This window comes from Ambystoma mexicanum, chromosome 6q, assembly GCF_040938575.1.
Source record: "Ambystoma mexicanum isolate Mex_15411 chromosome 6q, UKY_AmexF1_1, whole genome shotgun sequence".
In the NCBI taxonomy this organism is placed as follows: domain Eukaryota; kingdom Metazoa; phylum Chordata; class Amphibia; order Caudata; family Ambystomatidae; genus Ambystoma; species Ambystoma mexicanum.
In genome coordinates, this window is record NC_090937.1 from 656,430,746 (window position 1) to 656,450,584 (window position 19,839).

Below are 19,839 nucleotides of genomic sequence, written 5' to 3' on the forward strand. Positions count from 1 at the left end.
GTTTGACTTATAGGCCGGATCGTTACACCCGCTTGTTTGAGACTGTGAGATTTCAGTGAGTTGAATCAATTCGCCCGTATTTGAACAAATATAAAGAACATCATGGGACTTGAGCTCATGAGGGCTAGACTCCAGGATGGAGGCCAATGTATCATCTCCAAACTCCCCCACCGTTGTTAATTTGGCAGACTCAGTACGTAATATGTGCTGTGCTTCAACAGAGCACAGAGGCACCAGGGGGAGGAGGGGCATTTAGAGATTGAACATTCGCATTAACCGCAACGGGCATAGTTGGTTGTGTAGTACCTATTTCACCTGTTGAATAAGACAGAGATTGTGGCATTGGCCACCTCAAATCCTAAATGAGGTAGCTGACCAATTGCAGAACCAGCAATATGGTCCGGCACATCCTGTTCAGAGCAAATTGTGACCAAGTTGCTCTCAGGATCTTTTAAAGCCACATCTGCAGGTGAATGAACATCTGCAGGTGAATGAACTTCAGCCACGGCTATAGGGACAACTGTCGCCTCAACCATGTTAGCGCAATTAACATGAGGATCCGGGACCAGGTCAGTCTCCGGGATAGCGAGAGTCGGCGGCTGAATGTTACGCTGGATGCATAGCGTTTGCTTTCCTGAACCAACTCTTGATGTATAGAACGATCGAATGTCCACATTAAGTGAGGTCGCTCGGAGCCTCTCTTTTTGTTCTTTGGACCGTGTACTTAAGAGGACCTTGTCTGTTCGAGAGGGCAATGGATTGTAAATATTAACAAATGATTCAGGCATGCCAGATGTCAATGAATTAGTCTGGCGTGCCATAAAAGTAATAATGAAAACTAAATTAAGAGAAAATGAAAAATAATAAAAATGTAAGAAAAAGACCTACAACAAACAAAAAAAAGGAAAGAAAACTTACAAAACCACCCGCACCCGCTTTCCCGCTAGACAGCGAGACAGCAATACACTTTAGCAATTCACTTTGCTATTCGCGTGCACATTCGCGCATGCGCAGGGTTTTTAAACAAAACTTGTGGGATAGGTGGGATCGGGGAGCTACAAAGGAAACAAAAAAAAACACAAAAGGAAAGATGTCACTAACAGTCCACAAATCAGGGCCTCGGAATGTAGCCCAAAGTCCAAAGTCCAGAGCTGCTCCTACCGAATGAGAGCAATCCGAAGGATCCAACAGGGCGGGGTCAGCACAATGCAGCGGGACAGAGGATTCGTCCGGCGAAAACTTCTGGCAACCCGGCAAGCTCCAGCGAGACAGCAATACACTTTAGCAATTCACTTTGCTATTCGCGCCACCTTCTGCAAGACGTTTGGATGAGGGCGTAAAATGACCCTGTCATGATAAGTGGTGAACGGCTCGCACAACGACAAAGCCTGCAGCTCACTGACTCTGCGCACAGAAGTGAGCGCCACCAACAGCACTGCCTTGATCGTTACTAGCCTGATGTCCACACCGAGGCCACAGACTCAAAGGGTTTACTCTGTAAAGCCGCCAGAACCACGTTGAGGTCCCAGTCCAGGTGCAGCCTACGAACCAGAAGAAAGGCCTGGACAACGCCTTGCAGTGAGCTTTCGCCGCTGGGTTGGCCGTGGAAAACATTTGCTCTTGGGAATTTTTGAAGGCCCCAATGGCCGCCAAATGGCACCTTACTTTGTACTGCACTAGCTCCCAAGTAATGTGAACTGCATAAACAATTTGTATTCCACACCAAAACTCTACATCAAAAGACAGGACATTCATTGAAAAACTGTTTGAACGTTATTCGCTACAATAAAATATAAAAGTGGCAATATAGGAAAAATGAACAAAAAATTTTTTGTAAGTAAAATTTTTAAAAATACAATAATTTACAAATACAAATGTAGTTTCCCTAATGCATAATCCATAGGGCATTGCACTGAAGTATTCAGACACTATTTGTAGCAATTAAATCACAAGTCCAAAAGTGGCGGAGAAACAAATGAAACCATCAGATTCCTAGTTAATGCATTTTTAAGAACCCATGGCATCGATATAGCCTTCTGTGAGCAAATAATTTACCTGATAGACATGTCCTCCGTGATGTAATAGATTTCGCGTACCATAATTTTTCCAGAAAGAACAGAGAAGGAAAAGGAGCCTGCACATAAAGAAAGATGCATTAAAAAAAGAAATACTTCTTGTTATTTCAGTCAGTTTATCATTACTTTAAAGTGAAAACAAAAGGCCTCATTACAAGGTTGGTGGTGTGGGGAAAAAGTGGGGTTAATTCCGTTACCGCCACTTTTCCCACATCACCAAATTATAATTTTTTCCAGATTTACTGCCATTGGTATTACCGTGCAGTAGGTCTGCTGATTTTCAGAGAAGTGGAGGAATCACCTCCAGCTTGTTGCTGGAGGTAAAACCTCCACTTTACCTCGAAAAATGGTCAGATTTACTGTACGGTTAATTACGCCAAAAAATCCCCATGGGTCCTACGATTCCAAAAATGGGAATTGTCCACCGCTTGCAATCCTGTGGTAACTCCACAGGCCCAAGTGGCGGTAACAGCAATAGAGTGTGTGATGGTACTTTGACAGATTCCCCACTGAATTACTGTCAAACTCGTAATGAGGCCCAAAAATACCATTCACAACTCCCCCTCCGAAACCACTGCAAAGGTAATTGCAAAAACTTTAGAATATTAGCATGTTACTTTCTCATCCTCCAATACTGGATTGCATAAAAATATCCCGGTTGTCTGAATGACTGGTAACTACAAATTTAGAAATGCACCTCAGCAGGAGTGAATCCCTTTACACCAATAGAACTGCAATCACCATGTTGCCAAACAAATAATAATGAAGGCTAATCACTTATTGTATTAAGATTTATAAATGACCTTAAGTACAACATAGATCACATTCCACCAGCTTTGAAGCTGTTTCCGTGCATGTTGATCAGAGGATTTAACAGTGACATGGAAACTCTATTGAAAAAAGGGCACATCTGTTTGACAAAAGTCATCTATTTGTACCAGCTCACTCACGCTGTATAACCCTTCACCTCCTTGAAGTTACAAACTATGCAGCTGAAAAAAGGTTCTATCATTTCAAGGCCCAACACTTTGGAATACGCTCCCTCTCGACATCCTTAACATGAGAAATTATCTGGAAGTACTGCAACACTTATGAAATAGCGATATTTCACGTTCCCCTACAATAACTAGCATTTATGTGCTGCACAAAGTGCACAAAAACTACTTGTAACCCACCCTGGTTGCCCAATTGTCTTCTGGATCAGGTCAGTGTTAGGACCACTGTCTATTATTTTGGATCCATCATTAAACCTTTAGTTCAAGGCAGGGTTCGAAATTGATGGGCGCTATTTAGCACCCGATTCAACTCTAAGAGAGCCTGGTTAGCTTAAAACCAAGTTACCAGGATATGCCTATGGCTCCCCAGGCCAACCAGTGCCTTACAAAAATGCATATGTGACATTAACATGAGTGTTTGAGACTGTAAATCAAGAGGAATTAGGACAGATTTAAATGTAATGGATCATACAAAATTGGCAATAAGCTCATGTTATCGCTCATGCTACTGGGTGATGCCCGACACCTAGGAGCTGGTTTTAGCTCCTGCTCATCGAATCTTAATTTCAAACCCTGCAAGGGGACATCAGCCTACACCTGTGACATCTTTCATGCAATTACAATACTAGAACGGGTCCCATGTTCAAGTGATGTCAAATGATTGGCCACAAAAGACACAGAAAGCCTTTAGAACGAAAAGTGCCTGAGGCACTGGAGATGGTATTTCAGTACAAACATCCAATACCACCGCTAATTCCAAGCTGTTATTTTGGTCAAGTTGACAGAACTAGTGATGGGGAGAAACGTTTCATTGGTTCCATGTGTTAATAACGAATGAAAAAATAAAAACTTATTCAACTAATTTAAAATAACGAAAAAAATATTTATTTTGTATGTTTTTCAGTTTGTGGGTTCGTCCACCCTCCACCCCCAAAAATACCCTGTTTCACTAGCTTTATTACCCCAAACCAAACCCCTCCCAACCAGTCTCATTCCCTTACCCCCACGCGCATATATATTTCTATTAAAACATTCAATATTTTGGAAGCCACCAGGGGGCGCACAGGCAATGGCTGCCTGATCGCATCGCTCCCGTCGAGGCCCAGTGTCCAGAGAGGTTTGAGCTACCCCCCCCCCGAAACCCCCTCAGAGGCCCAACTGGGTGTATCGGCTGAGCGACCCCCCGGATCGAAAGAACGGAGTCCGGGGACCCCGAGATCGAGACCCGCGCGGGAAGTGGAGAGACGCGGCCTGGGCGGCCGCAGAGCCAGGACAGAGGCGAGGCCTTCCCGCACTCTTGCGGGCGCACTACCTGGGCCGCTGACCCCCCCCTACCCCAACCCCCCCCTCCCTTTCCCCTCCCCTAACCCCCCCCCTCCCCCCCGAGTTCGGCCCCCGTCTCCGGCGGGGAGGAGCGGCTCAGCTGTTGACCGGGCCTGAAGGGACTAGGAGGCCCGTTGCGGAGCGGGGGACGGGCTCCTTTCGTCCTTCTCCCCCACCACCCCGACAAAGGAGCAGCACGCCGGGATCCCCCGCGAGGCGGGAACAGAGGCTACGCTCACCGCCCAGGGGAGCGCCCCTGGACCCACGCAGACCCAGCTGCGTGTGTGGAGCGGGCCCGGGCGGGCAGTCCCCCGCCCCCACCAGGAATCAGCAGAGCGGGCCGCCACAGAGAGGAACAGAGGTGAGGAGGTTTTTCCACACACTGGCCTTGGGCAGTGGAGGGCCGCGGCAGCAAATCGGCCCCCCCCCCGGACACAAACAGTGCCACCGAATTCGGGGGCTACCCGGGTGTGAGGCCCCCACTGGTGGATGGTGGGGCGAGTGCCCGCCCGGAAGGGATCCGCCCACCCCCTCTTGGGGATCAGGACACGGAGGAGTTCCTAGAGGACGGGGGCAAGAACCACGGCGCCCCTCCCCCCCGTGCCTCGTGAGGGATCCACAGACTTGGCCCCACGAAGACAGCCGTTCCCACGGCCCCCCCCTGGGGGGAAGCCAGGAACGGACCCGGCCCACCGCGAGGACTTTGGAATAGGGTGTGTGGCCCCCACCAGGCGACGGTGGGGCATGTGCCTGCCCTCAGAAAGATACTCTACCTCCCCCGAGGCAATAGGGGTCAGCCCCCCCTCTGGGGGGGTTAACTACAGACCGAGCCGAGGGGGTCTCCCCTCCCCCCCCGACCGTCTGTCCGTCCACAGGAGAACACCAGATGAGCTGGCGGGAGTCCCTGCAGGGATACCGCTTTCAAGAGGTTGAAAGGGGCAACAATGGTTCGAGCCCCAAAAGAACCATGGCTCAGTCGGAAGACGCGCACCCCCCCCCCTCATCGGCCATGGAAAGGGGCTTCGCCTCGATCCTACAGGAAATCAGGGACATGCGCTCTGACATAGCTCAGATATTTGAAAAAATGGACCAGAGGGTGGACAAGGTCGAGGACAGACTGCTTCAGGTCGAAACTAACCAATCTACATCAGTGTCCCAAGACATACAATTAAGCATGAGGCTGGAGGCCCTGGAGAAGAGAGACGAGAAGAGGGCTCGGCAGATGGACGATTTTGAAAACAGGGAGAGGAGGAACAACCTCAGAATCTTTGTGGTTCCTGAAATGGAAGGAGAAACGGAGAGGGACGTCATCAGAGCAGTGCGAGACATCATTACTCTCCTGTTCGCTGAAGAAATGACAACGGAACTCACGTTCGACAGGGTACATAGGGCGGGGGGCAGATCGGGGGGGCCCCCGGTCGATCTTGGTCCGGTTCCATTACTACTCGGAAAAGACGAAGGTGCTGGAGGAGGCCAGAAAGGGCCGAGAAATCTCTTACAACAATGCTCAGGTCTCAATATACCAGGACCTCTCCGCCTACACGCTGGCCAAGCGGAGAATGTTCTGCCCGCTCACACAGTTGCTTAAGGAAAAAGGCGTGCGCTACAGATGGTGCTACCCCTTCTCTCTGACTTTCGAATATATGGGCCAAAGAACAACCCTGGTCATGGAAGAGGACATACGGGGAGCCTTGCAAGAATATGTAACGGATACGAACGCCCGGAGGGGCACATCGGGGCCGGAGAAGGGCAGACCCAGTGGCTCGGCCCGTCGGGAAAAAGGAGGAGGCGAACCGGCGAATGGAAATTCAGGAAAATGAGCACACCATCACCAGCAAAGGACGGAGAACGGAACGACTCCGAGGACTGAGAACGGGGGCGCATCGTAAAGACTTGGACAGCTTAGTTCAGTATCAGAGGTTTCACCACTACCAACATCCCAACAAACAGCAAGTACATGGGATGCATAGATGGGGCAGGGCCCTGGGGGGGGGATCAGGATGAATAGCTTCTAATATGCTCGGCCTGGCCACGGGGGGCGGGCTGGTGGTTCGGCCAAAAGCCAGTGATGGCGGAACAATTTGGCTGGACGCCGGGGAGGGGAGAGGGGGTGCGTGTGAAAGTTGGGGTTGTTCAGTTTGGGACAGGGACTGGGGGGCAGTTGGGGAACAGTTTCAGGCCCACCCAGGGGTGGGGGGAGCACCAGTTACAAACACGGGAGCACGTAGACAAGGGTAGTGAAGATATGTCGACAAGGAGAGTAGTGTTGTTAGAAAATGGCTGACAGCCCGCCGGCCCTGGGCGTGGGCACTCTTAATGTACGGGGCCTAAACACCCCCACAAAGAGGTCCCTGGTCTGTAGAGAATTCAGGAGGGCTAGCCTTGATCTTCTTTTCCTACAAGAGACTCACTGGGCACGAGGGAAGGAACCCAAGATGCGGGGGGGAGGAATAGGGGAGGTTTTCTGCACGTCCCACAGGGCCAAAAAAGAGGGGGGTGGCCATCCTCTTGGGGAGGAACGTTGGCTTTGAAAAAGAGGAAACAGTGAAAGACCCTGAAGGCCGATACCGCTGGTATGAGGGACCCTGCAGGGCGCCCCACTCACCCTGGAGGTAATGTACGGTCCAAATGAGGGCCAGGCCAGTTCTGGGTGGGGGTGGCTGAGAAACTCAAGCTCTTTGTCCGGGGAGGGCTGGTGGTGGGAGGGGATTTTAACATGGTCATGGATCCAACCCTGGACAGGAAACGCGTTAGCCCTCAGTTACTCAGGTCAACGGATGAGACTATGGCCCGGACCTTCCAGAGGGTTAATGTAGAGCTGGGCCTGGTGGACACGATCCCGACCCCTAGGTCGGGAGCCCCCTCCTTCACTCATCCACCCACTCTTCTTTCTCCAGAATTGATTACATCCTGGTGGACGAGACCCTGCACCCATTTGTCACTGGCCACAAGGTCGACCCCGTCCCCTGGTCGGACCATGACCTGGTCCGAACCACCATTGCAAGGGGCTGGCTAAGCGACCGTAGAGGTAGATGGAGATGTAATGACTCCCTGATGAAGGATGAGGTCCGTGCCCAAGAGGTGCTAGAGGCCATTACGTAATTCTTCGAGTTCAATGTTAATGGGGAGGTGGGTCCACACACCCTGTGGGACGCCTTCAAGGCTACTCTAAGGGGCCTCGTCATCAAAATGAGTGCTCAGTCTAAAAGAGTGAGGGATGCCCAGGAGAAATCCCTGAGGGAGAAAATAGCACGACTCCAGCCGGGGGGCCCCCAGCAGATCCCTTGGATCATGGTCAGCTCGCGACTCTGGCCGACTATCGGCTCGAGTTAAGAGATCTTCTCTTGCACAAAACAGAACGATGTCTCCAACTGGTCAAGCAGAGATATTATGAAAAGGGGGATAAAGCGGACAGGATCCTGGCCTGGAAACTAAGGGAGGTACAGAGAGGGAGAATGGTAAAGGCAGTGAGGAGTGAGGAGGAGACCATGGGCCATGACACTCCCCATATAGGAGAGGCCTTCCGCAGATATTATGAAAAACTTTATTCGTCAGAATACAATGGGCGGGACGAGGAGATAGAGGGGTTTCTGAACTCGATACAAATACCGGCCCTCACTGGGGAGACGGCTGAGGGGTTGGAGGGCCCGGTGACCAAGGATGAGGTGGAACATGCAATTAGCGGAACGAAGGTGGGCACTTCTCTGGGAGAGGATGGCTTCACAGTCTACTTCTATAAAAGGTTTCGCTACACCCTAGCCCCACACCTAGTGAAGTCTTTAATGCGGTACTAGAGGGGTGGACCCTCCCGGACTCCATGATGGAGGCCATAATTGTTGTGTTGCCCAAAGATGGTAAGGATCCCACTGAGTGTTCCTCCTACCGCCCGATATCCCTGCTAAACATTGATGTTAAGGTCCTTGCCAAGGTAATTGGGAGACGGATGGAGAAGATTTTACCGAAACTGATCCACGGGGACCAGGTAGGGTTTGTAAGGGGAAGGCAGGGTTCGGATAACCATAAACTTGATCCACCACGCCCAGGAATTGGACATCAACGCGAGTGTCCTCTCCCTGGACTCGGAGAAAGCGTTCGATAGGGTGGAATGGAGATATATGGAACTCCTCCTCCAGAAAATGGGCTTTGACGCACATATCAGGGGTTGGGTGGCTGTATTATATAGAGCCCCGAAAGCCAGGGTACAAGTGAATGGCAAGTTGTCAGACCCCTTCCCCCTCTCACGGGGCACGAGACAGGGATGCCCTCTGTCCCTCCTGATATATGTCCTTACAATGGAACCCTTGGCCATAGCAGTTAGGTCGCACCCGGATATCAGAGGGATTAAGAGGGGCGAGGTGGAATTTAAGCTCTCCCTGTTCGCCAATGACATCCTGGCGTACCTGGTGGACCCCGGCTCCTCCCTCCGCCCCCCCCTTTCTGTCCCTGTGGGCACATTCGGGCACTTCTCGGGGCTGAAGATTAACGCTTCCAAATCTGTTCTACTCCCCATGCGAGTAAGGGACCCGGGTCTGGACCCCTTGGGTACACTTCATGGGATAGCAGTGGGAAAGGTTTCCATCCGCTATCTGGGCATCCTCCTCACTAGGGATCTATCCAAACTGGCCCCAGCCAATTATGACCCTGTCCTGGCTGGTATCACCGCAGACCTCAGGAGGTGGGGCTCAATTATTTTATCTTGGTATGGCCGCAAGACGGCAGTGAAGATGAACGTGCTGCCGCGTCTGCTGTATCTCTTCACCTCTCTCCCAAACCAACATTTCTGCAGAATGCGGTTCTTGAGTTTATCTGGCAGGGCAGGACCCCGAGCACTGTGAAGGCGGTCTTGACCATGCCGAGAGATGAGGGGGGGTTCGGCCTGCCCGACTTCCAACTTTATTTCCGCGCTGCCCAATTGCGGGTCCTCCTGGAACACATGAGGGAGGGGATGGGCACTTATTGGTCTTACCTGGAGGATATGGACGCTCACCCTCTCAAGGTCCGGGACCTCCTCTGGGCCCCACGCAGGTTTATCCCGAATTGACTTAAATCCCACCCCACTCTGGGAGTTCTCTGGGCAGTCTGGAGGGAGGGCTCCCAAACAGCGCACTTAACATCGTGGCCATCTCCGATGTCCTCTCTCTGGGGACACCCCCTTAGATTAGGCAACAGAGGGTTTAGTAAGGCTAGGTCTGACTCGGGTCTGGAATGGGCGGGGCAGCTGTTCCGGGAGGGGGAATTCCTACCGTATGAGGATCTGAGGGATGCCATTGGGCAGGGGTCTCTCTCCATATTCGAATATCTCTGCTTAAAGGGCATCCTCTGTGACCAGTCATGGGGGGAGAACCTGAAGAGGCAGCTGACTCCCTTTGAGAAATTTCTCGACACAGCGACCTCTAGGAAGGGAGCTGTCTCTGGGATGTACAGAATCCTTAACACCGCAAACTTAGTGGAGCGGCGGGGTTTCCGCACATTTTGGAATGACCTGGCAGGAGAGGTAATCTCGGAGGACGCCTGGTTGCGGATATTCAGAATAGCTTTTCACGGGAACTTATTTACAGCAGATATGGAACACAACTTTAAGATTTTGCAGGGATGGCACAGAGACCCTGTGAAACTGTCTAAAATGTTTGCGGGAGTGTCCCCTGAATGTCCGAGGGGTTGCGGCCAGAGGGGTTCAAGAGGTCACATGTGGTGGCATTGCCCAAAGGTGCAGGCGTACTGGGAGAAGGTAAGGGGTTGGATGGCCGAGGTCACCGAGGAACTGCTCCCCCAAGACCCTTTGACGGTATTGTTGGGCCTCCCGCCAGAGGCCTCAGAAGTCTACAGGTACCCCAGAATGTGGGAAACGATGCTGGGGGCAGGAAGGGTGGCATTGGCACAGAAATGGAAGAGCCCGGAGACCCTCTCAAAGGAGGACTGGCTAAAGAAGTTAAAAAACATGTTCTTAATGGACAAATGAACGGCTATGGTGAACTATGACTCTGGTTCATTCCTTGAAAACTGGTATGGGGTACAGCAGACCTGGGGATGGGGTGTGCACTGATGCCAGGTGAAGGACCAAGCAGGGCTCAGGGGGACAATACAGAAAGGTTCCAAGGACGTAACGGGCACCCACGGCCCGGGTGTAGGTGGTCGACTCATAGCCATTAAAGATGGTCGACGTTCACACTCATTACCAAGCACTGGACGCAAAAGAAAAGTCCAAGTCTCCCTATATCACAGATCAAGTTTGATTAATGCAGGGAGGGGAGTGTGGGTGCTCCGGGGGTGGGGAGAGGAAGGGAGGGAGGGGTAGGGTTTGTTGGGCCAGTTTTATGTACAGCCTGGGAACACACATGCAGCCCGTTTGTTATATTTCCCAAAAATGCCAATAAAACCAAAGTTTTAAAAAAAAAAAACATTCAATATTTTTTCATTATTTTAAATTTGTTGGTTGAAAATGTTATTCACTAATCTTATTTCGTTATTTGCCCTGTACACCGTTTCATCTTTTTGGATAAAATCTTTTCATAGGTTAAAGGCACATGCTTTGGTGCAGTATTTCACCTAATGCAGTCAACATAAAATGATCAGGCAATTCAGGATACCTTGCTGGGTGGTAATACTAATCCACATATCAGACATATATACAGTGTTTGTCTGGTTTTAAAGATTATGTCCTAACAATCAGGCATGGCCAATAGATCCATTTGAATTTTAACAAACGTTGAACACCTGTAACCATAATCATTACTTTACAATGCTGTTTAATAAGATCCAGATTTAAAGATTGGATCTCAATATCAAGAAGGGAGATGATACATTTACAGTGGGCTTGTTTACCCAACCCACATACAAGAAAATTGTGCTCCACTGCCAGGGCTTCTATCGCAGGGATCCATGAATTAGCCCTACATGCAATTCTATGGCAAGACAGCAGGCTCACATTATGTTATGCTTTCTTTTATTACTGCCATACAGCGTTTCAACTTATTACTTTAAAAACTATAACATTGCTCTTTTTCTCCCCATCTCTTGAGAAAAATCCAAACTGTGAGGTTTTAAAGTTCCACATTTTATAGTCCAGCTTCAAACAGCTGCCCCCTTGATCCTCAGGTGCCCGGTAGTCCTGACCTCAACCCCTGCGCCTATCAGAGTGTAGGCTCCCCCATAAGAACCCCAAGTCCCAGGTCCTTTCCTCTTTTCTTTTTTTCTGCCGCAATGAGATAAGTACTCCCTGATTATTGGGCCATTTTCTTATATTTTTGTATAAGCCAATAATAGACTCGCGCGAGCGTGAATATTACATAATTATCACATTTATCTGTGTGGCGCAGCATAATAGCTCATCGGTGAACAGCTGCCATTGTTACTGTATGCTGAGGAGTCGGGGCCGGAGCCGATAGCGAATGCGCCCGCCTCAGGCAGCCGGCCCCGATCCTCCGCGTTGCGCGGCCTCGCCGGCGAACACGGCGGACCGCAGGACCCAGGGGAGCGGGAGGCTTGGACTCTTCGTCCCCTGGGGAGCTCTGACGTTTGCACGCACGCATTTTAGTGCGTTTGCAGAGCGAACCGAGATAGCAGACTTCACGTTACCAGGACATTTAAAAAACGGAACAAAGGGAATTACAGTTTTTTGCTGTGATTCCTTAGAAGAGTGAGAGAGAGAGCTGTGAACATCATATAGCCTAACAGCCTCAGAGGCTCAGCTGCACCAGTTTAGGCTGAATTTGTCTCCTCTTGGCTGACAGCCTAGAAGTTGGCTCTGCCAACGCAAGAAATATGGCCCAATGTAAAAGTCCTGGAGTAACACCATCCACTTCTCCCGAGTGGTCACAGGAAGAGTGGGAAGAGGACCCCTCTCACCAAGACACTGCCCTGTGGCAGAATTTCAAAATGGTACTAGGAGACTCGCTTACGCATGCAGTCTCGCAAGGTGTGCAACCTATTACAAGAAGGCTGGAAATATTGGAGGCTATGATGGCAGAACAGCAAGCAAAGCTGGCCAGAAAAAGACCGGCAGAAAGCCCTGGCGAGGGGCCGTCAGCCAGACACCCCGTGGAAGGGGTTGAATCTAAGGGGCGACAAGCAGCTCGGAAGAGCAAGAACTCTTTGACTCCCTCCCACACCCGAGCAACTTGGAAAGAGAGGATACTGCTCCCATAGAACTAGGCGACCCTGTCACTAGGCTAAGAAGAGCCTTCCTGGAGAGGAAGAAAGAGCCAGGACAGACCCCCCCCCCCTACCCCAGGGGTGGACAATTGAGGGGATCAGGACGAGGGCTACTCACCCGATGAGGAGGGAAGAGAAGAAGACGACACCTTCCAACAGACCGAGGAAGTGGTCAACCCTCAAGAAGTGGATAACACCACTGATATGTTTGATCCAGAAGCTATCGGGCACCCGAAATCCTCAGAGTGGGTGCCGTCGCCAAGAGTAGCAGCATACATGGCCCAGCACATAAGAAAGCCGCAGGATAGGGAAGTGCGGTCGTGCATGCGTTTAGAGTGCCCAAGGCCAGAGTTTCCAGGAAAGCTGGCGGAGACTCCTGATCTGGACCCCAAGATGGTTACTTTTGTGACAAAATCAACACGGGACATCAGGAAGGGTCAACGCCAATTGTGCACTTTCATCTGAAAGGAGAAGAGGTGTCCTTCTAAAAATTGACGGAAAGTTGGGGGGCGCTGTTGCGCACGTCTCAAAATGGCCACCTAGGTTGTGAGCTCCAGCCCGGCTGAAATCCTTGTTGTTAATATATCCTGCCAGTAATCAGTTGTCCGTCTACTACCTGCAGCGGACTGTGGCGGAAGGTCCTGGGAAGAAGCTCTGCGAAGGCGGGACCCGTCGGTGCCGGTGCAGCAGAGAAATCCGCCGGCGAGGTTCTAGCGGCTGCCGGGCTGCGGCGCAGCTGCCCAGGGGCTCAGTGCCATTTCTACACGAGCCCGGACCTGGCGAACACGGATCGGACGGGTGGGGGAGGGGCAGCCCGCTGACAACCAGACACTGCCCGAGGGCGGCGGCACTCCGTTTCTCTCCCCCCGCCCGAACGGAGATTCGGCAACAGACCTCCTCACACCGGGTCCAGTGTGGAATCCTATCGAATGCCCGGAGACGAGCCGAGGTGGCAGCGTGGACCCCGGACCCCACAGCGGCAGAAATCCAGCTGAGGCTACGTTGGTGAAGTAAGTGTGCTGTGGGAGGTGCGCGGGGGACCCTACGATATTGGCCGGTTGCTGTTTGTGGGGCCATCGCCCTATACACGCAACGTGCCTGGGCCCTCGCAGGCGGGGAAACGGAGGCGACAGCGTGGCTGACGGTGCCCTGTAGCGGCTGCTGCTCGCTGGTGCAGCGCCGCTAAGTGGGATACGCTGTGTGGAGAGAGGCACTGCCTGTGGACGGGTGAACGCATCACAGCGATCCTAATCTCAGGGAAACAAACCCGACTTCCCAGATGTGTAGCCGCATATCCTGCTCAACGAAATCAGATATACGCCACTGAGATACCCGCTCTCACACCCATCGAACTCCTTCATAGAGCATAAAAGTGTTGGGTGCTTGGAGGCACAATTGGTGCAAAGTCACAAAAGAAAGGTGGGCAACTGTATAGGCACGGAGCCCTTCGAACACAGGTGGAGTGGTGAGAGATAAGACAACAGGCCGGAGTGGCCGGGTGTGGTCACCTGGACACTACAACACTAAGTATCACGCATACAACACATTGATGACACAGACTGTTGCCACAGCCTGCGTCGGCGCCGGATCTGCGGGAGGTTGCCGATAATGCCTGGGGGGGGTAGGAGGGAGTGCACGTCTGATGCGATAGAAGGCCAATCCTCCATCTGCATTCTATCACACCTGAGCGGGGAAGCAGGGCGGGGGCTGCGCCGTCGTCCCCCTGTTGCTAACGCTGTGGACACAGACTGGCCGCTGGAAAGCAGTATTATATACGTGGGAGAACACAATCCACTCCACAGGTGGTCACTTTGTCTAATGGGCCGCACTGAGAAGAAGGCCACAGGGGGCAGAAAGACTGGCCCAATGGACTCCTTCGCCAGCTCTCAGCCACAGGCGACATCAGGAGGGGTGACACAAGCATCTGAAAACCGAGAAACAGACCAATGAGATCGCCAGGCGACAATTGTGCAGAATGGGTGCCTGGCTGTCAACGTTAAACTGGACGACATTGTTGCGACGATTGGATCCCTGAAAGCACGAGTGGAAAAAGAGAGCGCACGCATCTCGGAAGCAGAAAACAGGATAAGTTCAAATGAAGATGTGATCTCACAACATAGCCGAGACATAGCCCTCCTTCAGACTGAACTACGTAAAACCCAGAGCAAGTGCGAGGATCTCGAATCTAGATCCCGCAGAAATAACATTCGCATTGTCGGAGTTTCGGAATCATTTGGCAGAGGCTCCATGGAAAGACAGGTGGAAGATCTGCTGAAATCTGTGCTGGGAACAGAATCTCTGTCAAACCATTTTCTTGTTGAAAGAGCCCATCGCACCCTGGTACCACCCCCGAAGCCGGGTGCTCCACCCCGCACCATCATTGCACGTCTCCTAAATTACAGGGACAGGGACTGTCATGATGCCTACCCCCGGAGCACCAGGCCAGGCCCAGCACCCCCGGAAGCATGCATCATGCCCTTGGGTAAAAGCCCAGCGGCCCCTTATAGGGGCTCTTTGGACTCAGTCCTGGCGCCTTTGGCGCCAGGCTCATGTTGGACATCAGTCCTGGCGCCATAGGCGCCAGGCTCATAAAGGGAGGTGTTTTGTGCACTTACCTGATGCAGACCATGCTGCACGCTTCAGGCCTCCCTGAGACCTGAAAGGGACTATTTTTTCATAGGGACTATTTTTTCACTTAGGCGTGGCCAGGGAAGGATACATACCTAGTTGGGGAAGGATACATACCTGGGACTTCTTTGGAGGCTATTTAAGCCACGCCCAGACAGCAGCTCATGCTTCGCGTTGTTCTGCTTCCTGCAGCTTAACGCTCACCGTGTCTGCTCCTGGACTCCAGCCACGCCCGCCTCGAACCTGGAAGGCCTGCAAGGAAGGAAGAGAAGAGAAAGGTGAAAACCAAGGACTATTTCAAACTTCTTACCTGCATCTGTAATCTTCTCGCCAGCATCCCTGAAGAAAGACTTCCATTTAAAAGCATTGCGTTGCTCGCTGCAGCGCCACTCTTCACTCACGTGTCCGAGACATCTCCCGGCTCCATCGCGGCTGTCAGCATCAGACGCCACATCTCTGCACCTAGGGGAGAGAGGAAGAAACAAAAAGGTGAGCAGAAGGAACACAGAAGGAAAGCCTGATTAACAGCCATAATACTTACCGGCTTTTCTTCCACATTTCGGGTCGGCGCCGCCCCGTTGGCAGGTACCGTACCCCGGCCCCTATGGGGAAAGGACAAGAGACATTTCTGGGGAATGATAAGGACATTTAGAGGGATCGCCCTCATCACTACTCACCTCGGCAGTTTAACCCCTCGACGCATCGCCTTCATTCTGCACCTGAAATAAAGGACAGATCACAGGCTAGAAAGACAACATAAAGGGGGCCTCACTTGAACTTTGAACTTTCATACTTACGGCGCATCGCTCATGAAAGTCAAGTGGATTTTGCCAGCGCCATTCTGAAAACCAGTGAAGTAACTGGACGAACGCGCGCCCCTGCACCAGAAGCAGGATGGAGAGTTCATCCTTCCAAACCATAAGGTGAGCTTAAACCGGGGTTTGGAGGAAGTTACAGAGGAACGAAGGCGGAAAGGGGGGAGCTAGCACACTATTCTGCAGACTGTTAATCCCCTTTCTCATCTGCAGAAGGATATTCCTACGGGCCAGGCAAGCACGATTTGGAGGTCCTGTCCAATCGGTGTTCCGGGTCCTGCGCATGGGAACCAGGTGAGCGTTACAGAACGCGAAGCCTTCCTACAAATTCCCACCCAGGCGCTATGGAAACTTCCGAAACTGACCAGTTGGCCCAATTACTGGGGGAATTACGGGCCGAAGTACACGCCGCTTGTCAAGAGACTAGTGCCCTCAGGAGGGAAGTGATTGTAATAAAGGATAGAGCTGATGACCTGGCTAGACAGCTTTTGCGAGGTCAAGCTGGACAAACTCCTTTACCCGGTTCCGGGGGGAACCCCGCTCCTGTGGTTTCCAGTAACCCGGTGCAGATTAATCTACCTGGAAACATGCCGCTGGCCCCACCTGAACGCTTTGCTGGGGACCCCAAACGATTCGCCGTATTCATGAATCAGTGTCGTTTGCACTTCCTATGCAGACCTGGGGCCTTCCCTAATGATCAGACCAAGGTAGCCTTTGTGTTGTCATATCTCAGCGGCTGTGCTGCCGATTGGTCAGTCCCACTGGTAACTCAAGATGACCCGATTCTTCATGATTTTCAAGGATTTCAAACAAGCATGGAAAGGTTATTTGCGCGACACTCCCAGGGACAGGCTCTGGATGACGAACTTCTATCTCTGCGACAGGGCAATCAAGTCCTTCTATCCTACATTGCAACCATCAATAGACTAATTGTCGAAACTGGTTGGCCAGAGGATAAAAGAATCACGTTATTCTATCGAGGTCTACGCGGAGAACTTAAAGATGTCCTGGCACAAGTTGTAAATCCTCCCCAAGAATGCACTGAATATATAGACTTAGTGGTCCAATTGGATCACAGGCTGCAAAACAGAAAAGCAGATCGGTCCAAGTTTGAAACCCGGGTGTTGGCCAAGACCCACGCTAACCCCAAGGGGGCTGATGGCTCGGAGCCTATGCAAATCGGAGGGGTTAAAGGACCCCTAACTCAAAAAGAACGGGAAAGAAGACGACAGATGCAATTATGCCTTTATTGTGGGTCCTCTGGACACTTTCTACGAGATTGCCCGGTTAAGCCGCCCAAGAAGGTGGTAGGAGCCGCTGATAAAATCCATGGAAACTCTGTATCGGGAAATGACCACGTCCGGCAAGCGTAGGGGTCTGCTTGCCGAGCTTGAAAACTAACTCTCAGACCTCGCATTTCATTGTGCCAATGGTCCTCGTAGATCCGGAACAGCCTAAGCGGTTGCATGCTATAAAGGCATACATCAATAGCGGGGCTATAGGAAACTATGTGATCGAGAATTGGTCTCTAGGATAAACCTCCCTCTGCGTCCTAAAACCAACAAAGATGTCATCACCACAGTAGATGGAACCGAAATTGCCTCTGGACCGGTAACACATTCCACAGCCGAGGTGACACTTGTAGGTCCGGATGGCCACCGGGAGGCAGTTGTGTTTGATGTAATCAAGGCTCCACAGTTTCAGCTTATTCTCGGAATCCCTTGGTTAGAGACACATAATCCTCGAATTGATTGGCGAGCGAAGAGAATAACCTTCCCGGATTGTGCACAAACCTGCTACCCAGAAAATCCAAAGATTAATCTAGCATCAGTAACCTCTGTCCCCGTGCAACTACCTCCAGAGTACCAAGACTTTCAGGACGTCTTCCAAAAGGAACAGGCCAACACGTTACCTCCCCACAGATCGTACGATTGCCAAATCGATCTGGTGCCCAGTGCACAACCCCCTTGTAGCAGGATTTACGCCCTTACTGAACCAGAGAATCTGCATTTGAGACAATATTTAGATCAATACCTCGCCAATGGTTTGATTCGCCCGTCTAAGTCCCCGGCATCCTCAGCTTTGTTCTTCGTGCCTAAAAAAGAAGGCGACTTTAGAACTTGTATCGATTACCGCGCATTGAACCAGATAACTGTTAAAAATCGTTACCCTCTGCCTCTGATCCCTGAACTCCTTGACCAGGTGAAGGACGCGTGCGTATACACCAAGTTAGATCTCCGGGGGGGCTTATCATCTGGTACGAGTAAAAGAAGGCGATGAATGGAAAACGGCCTTCCGTACAAAATATGGACTATTCGAATACCAGGTGATGCCTTTCGGGTTGTGCAACGCGCCTGCAGCCTTCCAATTCTTCATGAACAATGTCCTTCGGGAACTCATCGATGTCTGTGTTGTCGTGTATATTGATGACATTCTTGTGTACTCCTCTTTTCGGAATCTGATCACAGAAAGCATGTCAGGGCCGTCCTAGAGAAATTGCGCCAGCACAAACTGTTTGCCAAGCTGGAAAAATGTGTTTTCCATACCACCGAGGTTGAGTTTCTCGGATTCATCCTGACACCTAAAGGGACCCGAATGGATTCACGGAAGTGGATGCCATCCTCAAATGGCCATCACCTAGTTCGGTGAAAGGTGTCCAAAGCATGCTTGGTTTTGCCAACTTTTATCGCAGGTTTATCCCGGAGTTTTCACGTGTGGTGCAACCCATCACTGCACTCTTGCGAAAAAATAAACGTTTTGAATGGACCGAGGAAGCCGAACAGGCCTTTCAGGCGTTGAAAGCCAAGTTCACGTCCGCACCTATTTTGAAGCACCCGCGTCCCGATCTCCCATATATAGTCGAAACCGTCGCGTCCAGCTTAGCCATGGGAGCTGTCCTGTCTCAGAGAGACCCTGAAACCAACCAACTGCACCCCGTAGCATTTTGGTCCAGAAAGTTCTCGCCGCCGGAGATAAATTATCCGATCACCGATCAGGAACTATTAGCCATTAAGTCCGCCTTTAAGGCTTGGCGGCATTATCTCCTCGGAGCCAGACATACCATCACCGTGATCACTGATCACCGAAATTTGCAATATTTAAAAACTGCCAAGGCTCAATCGTCTCGACAGCTCCGATGGGCTTTGTTCTTTGCTGAGTTCGATTTTGTAATCACCTACCGCCCCGGCTATAAGAATGGTAAGGCGGATGCTCTATGCCAAATTGGAATGGAAGAAATAGACACAAACTCAGAACCTGTGCCGATAATTCCCGAACAAAGAATTTTGGGGATAACCACTTTACAAACCCTTGAAGACATTCAAGCACGAGTGAAACAATTCCTGGACTCTTCAGCCTTGCAGGATTGGATCAAAAGGGGGTCTAACTTTTCAGTCAAGGATGGCTTACCTTACTTCCAAGGACGCTTATTTTTGCCAGAAAAGGAATTGCAAGAACTGGTTATTTCCCGTCATCATGATACCCTGATGGAAGGACATCCTGGCATTGCCAAAACAGAGGAAAAGGTTAAACGACAATTCTGGTGGCCATCCTGGCGAAAGGATATTAAATCTTTCTTGATGTCCTGTGGAGTTTGTGCCCAAAACAAAGGTCAAAAGACAAGACCCGCCGGTCTTCTTCAGCCCTTAGACATTCCACCAGCACCTTGGCACACCCTGTCACTAGATTTTATCATGGACCTGCCCTCTTGTAATGGTTACAATACTATTCTGGTCGTGGTGGATTTATTTTCCAAAATGGCCCACTTTATTCCGTTGAAAGGATTACCTTCAGCCTTTGTTCTTGCCAAGGAATTCCTCGAAAATATCATTCGTTTGCATGGATTCCCATCCA

At 51.0% G+C, this 19,839-nt stretch overlaps 1 protein-coding gene across 11 annotated transcripts in view; it reads right to left on the bottom strand.

Moving 5' to 3' along the window:
• The window catches only part of BLTP1 (bridge-like lipid transfer protein family member 1), a 2,946,455-nt gene that overhangs the window by 2,851,436 nt on the left and 75,180 nt on the right, over nt 1-19,839 (bottom strand). For all 11 annotated transcript variants that reach the window (XM_069631149.1, XM_069631145.1, XM_069631146.1 and 8 more), the window contains exon 4: nt 2,056-2,134. In XM_069631149.1, coding sequence (XP_069487250.1) covers nt 2,056-2,134 — 79 coding nt within the window. The remainder of the gene's footprint in view (nt 1-2,055; nt 2,135-19,839) is intronic.